Source organism: Mandrillus leucophaeus, unplaced genomic scaffold, assembly GCF_000951045.1.
Source record: "Mandrillus leucophaeus isolate KB7577 unplaced genomic scaffold, Mleu.le_1.0 Scaffold66, whole genome shotgun sequence".
Lineage (NCBI taxonomy): Eukaryota > Metazoa > Chordata > Mammalia > Primates > Cercopithecidae > Mandrillus > Mandrillus leucophaeus.
This window is the reverse complement of record NW_012107141.1, coordinates 4,787,276-4,793,640: the sequence shown is the minus strand read 5'-3', so window position 1 is coordinate 4,793,640 and position 6,365 is coordinate 4,787,276. Positions and strand designations below refer to the sequence as shown.

General features: G+C 46.2%; 1 protein-coding gene across 1 annotated transcript in view; it reads right to left on the bottom strand.

Moving 5' to 3' along the window:
• Nucleotides 1-4,606: 4,606 nt before the first annotated feature.
• Nucleotides 4,607-6,365, bottom strand: part of F2 (coagulation factor II (thrombin)) — a 19,418-nt gene continuing 17,659 nt past the window's right edge. Inside the window, exons 13-14 of the mRNA XM_012001395.1 lie at nt 4,992-5,062; nt 4,607-4,848 (exon numbers count right to left, since the gene is read on the bottom strand). Coding sequence (XP_011856785.1) covers nt 4,705-4,848; nt 4,992-5,062 — 215 coding nt within the window. The 3' untranslated portion in view covers nt 4,607-4,704. The remainder of the gene's footprint in view (nt 4,849-4,991; nt 5,063-6,365) is intronic.

Here is a 6,365-nt window from a genome sequence, read left to right as displayed (position 1 = left end):
GAGTGTTGGGCAGCAATTTTTTAACTTCTTTTGGTACCAGCTGGGTATTCAGCCAGTTAGGGAAAGGTTCATTACTGCTTACAGAGCTTCCCTTTTTCTTGGCTCACAGACTTGAAGCTGTCTTTTATTCCTTTGGAATGGAAGGAACTCTCCTTTCCTGCTCTCCACATGCAGCTCCTAGGGAGCAGAAAAATCTCATCCTTCCTTGTTTTGAGATTTTGGTCATGATTTCCCTCTGCTCATCACCAGTCGTTTGAAGGAGCTCTTGGGCATCCTACCACTTTGCTGACCAAAAGCACACAAGATTGCGCCGAGATTGGCTGGGCTTCAGTGGTTCTCACACTACAACTAGATTTGTGTTCATTTGACTCATGGAGTTTGGGACAGCTTAGTGGTTTCCTGCTTGGTTATATGAGTCTCTTTTGGTCCAGGCTAATAGTTGCTTCACGTTCAGTCAGAGTAAGGATGAGAAAGTGAGCTGAGTATTCACCTCTGGAATAAATTCCACAAGACCTCCCTCCACAGTCAGAAAAACTCTTCAGGATGAAAAGGTTCTGGATTGAGGAGGAGATTTTGGGCAGTTGTAAAGTTCAAAGGAACTTGTCTGTTGTAGCCCACCTTCAACTCAATTGATGTCTAAGAAATGAAAGACTGATGGAAGATTAATCCTGTAAAGGTTCCAGTCATCGTTTTCAGGTGACCCTGGAGCCTCCTGAAATTAAACTTATCTCTCCTTTATAGTGGGAACATGGGAGTGGGTATTTGTTCACCCAAATACCCGGAGTGGGTATTTGTTCACCCAAATACCCGGAGTGGGTATTTGGAGGCATTTGCTTCTATAGTAGAAAGACATATTTAGAAAGAATGGCTACAAAGGCTGGGCCTGGTGGCTCACTCATATAACCTTAGCATTTTGGGAGGCTGAGGTGGGTGGATCACTTGAGCCGAGGAGTTCAAGACCAGCATGGGCAACACGGCTCTACCAAAAAAAAAAAAAAAAAATTAGCTGGGTATAGTGGCTCAAGCCTGTAGTCCCAGCTACTTGGGAGGCTGAGGTGGGAGGATCATCTGAGCCCAGGAGGTCAAGGCTGCAGTGAGCCATGATCACTCCACTGCACTCCAGCCTGGGCAACAGATCGAGACCCTGTCTCAGAGGAGGGGAAAAAAAAAAAGAGTGGCTGTACTCCGGTCTGGAATTAGCACAGCTGACTTGAAAAACCCAAGTACCTAGAGCTTACAACACTGACTGCTATGTTGGAAGAAAATAGACTTACAAGAATGTGTGTTCTTGTTTAAAAAGCAGGTCCTGCATGTTACAGGCAATTCTGAATCCCTTCCCCCTTGATCGAGATGATGCCCTGGGCTGCCACATCCTGCAAGCTCACTACCTTTCGGTCAACCAGAACCAAAGAATGAGGCCCAGGAACTCTGTCCTACTTGTTTTCTGATGTGTTGAAAAATGAGGAGAAAAGAAAACGTTAAGGGGAGGGTGCTAAAGATCCCTATCTCAGGTCCCTTCCCCTGAAAACCACATTAGAAGATCCTAGGCCAGGTACTGTAGCCACAGGATTTTCCTGCTCCACGCCACTATCCTGTGCCTAAGGCAGACATTGATCTTCATTCTTTCCCTGAGCTCATGCATGAGACTTGTCAAGACGGAGCCATGCTCCATCCCACACTTGTGACCTCTGCCCACAGTAACCGTGAAGAATGTGCTCTGAAAGGGTATCTTTGAAGTTCTATGATTTTTTTTTTTTTTTGAGAGGGATTCTTGCTGTGTCGCTCAGGCTGAATGGCATGCAGTGGCGTGCCTCTCTCCTCACTACAACCTCCACCTCCTGAGTTCAACCAATTCTCCTGCCTCAGCCTCTCAAGAAGCTGGGAAGCTGCGATTACAGGTGCCCACCACCACACCTGGCTAGTTTCTGTGTTTTTAGTAGAGACAGGGTTTCACCATGTTGGCCAGGCTGGTCTCCAACTCCTGATCTCAGATGATCCACCAGCCTCAGCCTCCCAAAGTGGTGCGATTATAGGCATGAGCCACCACGCCCAGCCTATGACTCATAACTTAAATTTGAGGTCTCATTTCTTGGAAAAATAAATTGCTCCAGCTGGGAACTGCTGGGTGAGGAAACATTCCAGAAAGCAACTACCCCACTGATGGGCTATTTCCAGGGCCCAAGAGAGGGAGGAGGTAAGCAGCAGAGGAACTTTCAACAGCTAGGCCCAATGCCTGGTCTAGTTCCCAGGCAATAGTGAGAATACGAGTGGTGGTAATTCACAGAGAGCTTACTAGGCACTAGGCATTGTGCTAAGGACACCATGTAAGTTCTTTCATTTAATCCTCATAACCGTATGAGGCAAGTAATGTCATTATATATACCTTTTAATATACAGGTGGCCCTCCAGATCTGTGGGTTTTGCATCTGCAGATTCAGCCGACTGCAGATTGAAAATATTTGTGGGGAAAGAAAACAATAATAATAATACAATTAAAAATAATACAAATTTTAAAATAATACAGTATAACAACTATTTACATAGCATTTATGTTCTATTGGGTATAAGTCATCTAGAGATGATTTGAAGTATATGGGAAGGCTGGGCAGGGTGGCTCACGCCTGTAATGCCAGCACTTTGGGAGGCCCAGACGGGTGGATAACCTGAGGTCAGGAGTTTGAGACCAGCCTGACCAACATGGTGAAACCCTGTCTCTACTAAAAATACAAAAATTAGCCCGGCGTGGTGGCGGGCGCCTGTAATCCCAGCTACTTGGGAGGCTGAGGCAGGAGAATCACTTGAACCCAAGAGGCAGAGATTGCAGTGAGCCGAGACTGCACCATTGCACTACAGCCTAGGCAACAAGAGCGAAATTCCAACTCAAAAAGATAAAAATAAATTTTAAAAATGAAGTATATGACAGGATGTGCATAGATTGTATATAAACTCTGCCATTTTATATACGAGATTTGAGCATCTATAGATTTTGGTATGCATGGTAGGTTCTGGAGTCTATCCCCCATGGATACCACAGGATGACTGCATGAAGAAACTGAGGCCCAGGGAGGTCAGGTGACTTGACCATGATTTTCTCTTAATGTTGGAACCAGAATATGAGCCCAGGCCGTCTGATGGTGGGGACTATGCTCCTAACTACTGTATCCCACAATACTGTCAAAGTTTTCTTTTTTTGTTGTTGTTGTTGTTGTTCTTTTTTTTTTGAAATGGAGTTTTGCTCTCACCCAGCATAGATCTGATTTTTATTTTTATTTATTTATTTATTTTTTGAGATGGAGTCTCACTCTGTCGCCAGGCTGGAGTATAGCAGCATGATTTTGGCTCACTGCAACCTCCGCCTCCCGGGTTCAGGTGATTCTCCTGCCTCAGTCTCCTGATTAGCTGGGACCACAGGCATGGGCCACCACACCCAGCTAATTTTTTTATTTTTAGTAGAGCTGGGGTTTCACCATGTTGGCCAAGATGGTCTCTATCTCTTGACTTCGTGATCTGTCTGCATCAGCCTCAGCCTCCCAAAGTGCTGGGATTACAGGTGTGAGCCATATCCAGCCAGATCTGATTTTTTTTCTTTTTGAGATAAGAGTCTCGCTCATGTCGCCCAGGCTGGAGTGCAATGGTGCAATCTTGTCTCACTGCAAGCTCCACCTCCCAGGTTCATGCCATTCTCCTACCTCAGCCTCCCGAGTAGATGGGACTACAGGCATCCGCCACCACACCCGGCTAATTTTTTGTGTTTTTAGTAGAGACAGGGTTTCACCATGTTAGCCAGGATGGTCTACGATCTCCTGACCTCGTGATCCGTCCACCTCGGCCTCCCAAAGTACCAGCATGAGCTACCGCACCCAGCCCTGAGTTTTATAAACAGGGTTTCACTGTCACCCAGGCTACAGTGCAAGTGCAGTGATATGATCATGGCTCACTGCAGCCTCAACCTCCCAGACTCAAGTGATCCTCCCAAGTAACCTTGACTACAGGCACATGCCACCACGCCCAGCTAATTTTATTTTTTGGGGTCTCACCACATTGCCCAGACTGATCTCACATTCCTAGCCTCAACTTTAGTCTCCTAAATTGCTGAGATTACAGGTGTGAGCTACCATGCCATACCTGATCTGACATCATTTTAAATGATATGAGGGAAGATGTAGGGAGTTAACTAAAAAAGCACCGGCCTCATTCAATATTTTCTATATTTGAAGTCCTACTTTGACCTTTCTTAGCCATGTGACTTTAGACAAGGTACTTCTCCAAATCTCAGTTTACTCACCTACCTCTTATGAGGATTAAATGAGATAATCCGTTAAAGCCCAGAGGGTGGAATATCTTAAATGCCTATAAATTCAACCTGCCATCTTTCCTCTCACCTGGCCCTGCTCTGAAGATGGTGGATTCTTTTGGGACAGGATCTCACTCTGTCACCCAGGCTGGAGTGCTGGGCTCAAGCAGTCCTCCCACTTCAGCCTCCCGAGTGCTGGGACTACCGGTGTGCACCAGGTGGTGGATTCTCAAGTCTTCTGTATCCAGCAGTATCACTGGCTCTTCCTGAGCCCAGAGAGCTGCCCATGAATAGCACTGGGAGCACTGAAGCTCGTTGAGAGTCACTTTTATTGGGAACCATAGTTTTAGAAACAGCAAAATAATTATTTCACTGGATTGGTTCCAGGAGCCCAGAATATGGGTGGCCCCCTAATCTCCAAACTGATCAATGACCTTCTGTATCCACTTCTTCAGGCGGAACACGTGTGTGTAGAAGCCATATTTCCCATCCCGGTCACAGCCTTCACCCCATGAGACGATGCCCATTTGATACCAGCGTTTGTTTAAGGGGTTCTGAAGAAGAAAGATGAGGTTTCCAATAGAGTCAGGTTCAAGGCCACATCAGTATTCCCCTGCCAGGCAACTGTTTCTAGATACAAGAGTTTCTCCCCATCCCCAGATGAGTTCACCAGGCCCTGGGCTTTAGAGAAGCTTACCTTCATGACAAAGGGTCCCCCGCTGTCGCCTTCACAGGCATCCCCTCGTTTCCCTTCACCAGGCTTGTAACCTGAGAGAAAACAGCCGTCCGTGCTCAGGAGCATAGCTCGTAGCCCAGCCACACCCCTTCATGAGACACAGCTGGTGATAGTCCACTTACCCCTCCAATCATTCTTGCTCTCCTTACTTCCTCGCCCTATACATCCAGTCCTAGCAAATCTTGTTGGCTCTACCTTCAACATAGATCCCAAGTCCAACCCCTTCTTACCATTTCTAGCTCCAGCTCCTGAACCACTAGTTTCCTTCATTCTTTGCCCACCTACAATGTATTCTCCGCCCAAGAGGCAGAATAATGCTTTTAAAAAGTTGGACCAGGCCAGGGTAGGTGGCTCATGCCCAAGCCGGGTAGATCACTTGAGCTCAGGAGTTCAAGACCAACCTGGGCAATATGGCAAAACCCTGTCTCTACAAAAAATTAGCTGGGTATGGTGGCACATGCCTGTAGTCCCAGCTACTTGGGAGGCTGAGAGAGGAGGATCCCTTGCGCCTGGGAGGTTAAGGCTGCAGTGAGCCGTAATCATGTCACTACACTCCAGCCTGGGCGACAGAGTGAGACCCTGTCTCAAAAAAATCAATAATGAAAGACCAAGAAAAATTAAAAAATTAAAAAGTTAGACCTACAAGTCTGATGAGGATAATAATGGTAGTTGCCTTTACCCAAATCTCCCCAAGTAACCTCTACAAACAATATAGAACAACACTAACAACAATAAAACCTACACAGAAAAACCACACCTTCACCAGGCGCTGTGGCTCATACCTATAATCTCAGCACTTTGGGAGGCCAAGGCAGGCAGATCATGAGGTCAGGAGTTTAAGACCAGCCTGGCCAACATGGTGAAACCCTGCCTCTACTAAAAATACAAAAATTAGCCAGGCATAGTGGTGTGCACCTGTAATCCCAGCTACTCAGGAGACTGAGGTAGGAGAATTGCTTGAACCCGGGAGGTGGAGGTGGAGGTTGCAGTGAACCGAGATTGCACCACTGCAGTACAGCCTGAGTGACAGAACAAGACTCCCATCTTGAAAAATAAAATAATTAGCTGGACATGGTGGCATGTACCTATGGTCCTAGCTATACGTGGGAGGCTGAAGCAAGAAGAGAATTGCTTGAGCCCAGGAGTTCAAGGCTGCAATGAGCTATGACTGTGCCACTGTACTCCAGCCTGGGCAATAGAACAAGACCCTATCTGGGGAAAGAAAAAAAAAAAAAAAAAAGCTAGCAAGAGAACAGCAAAGTAAACCAGACAGAAACATAAGAAAACTTTTTAAGAGATAAAAGCAGAAATTAATGAACCTCAATAGAAAAATAA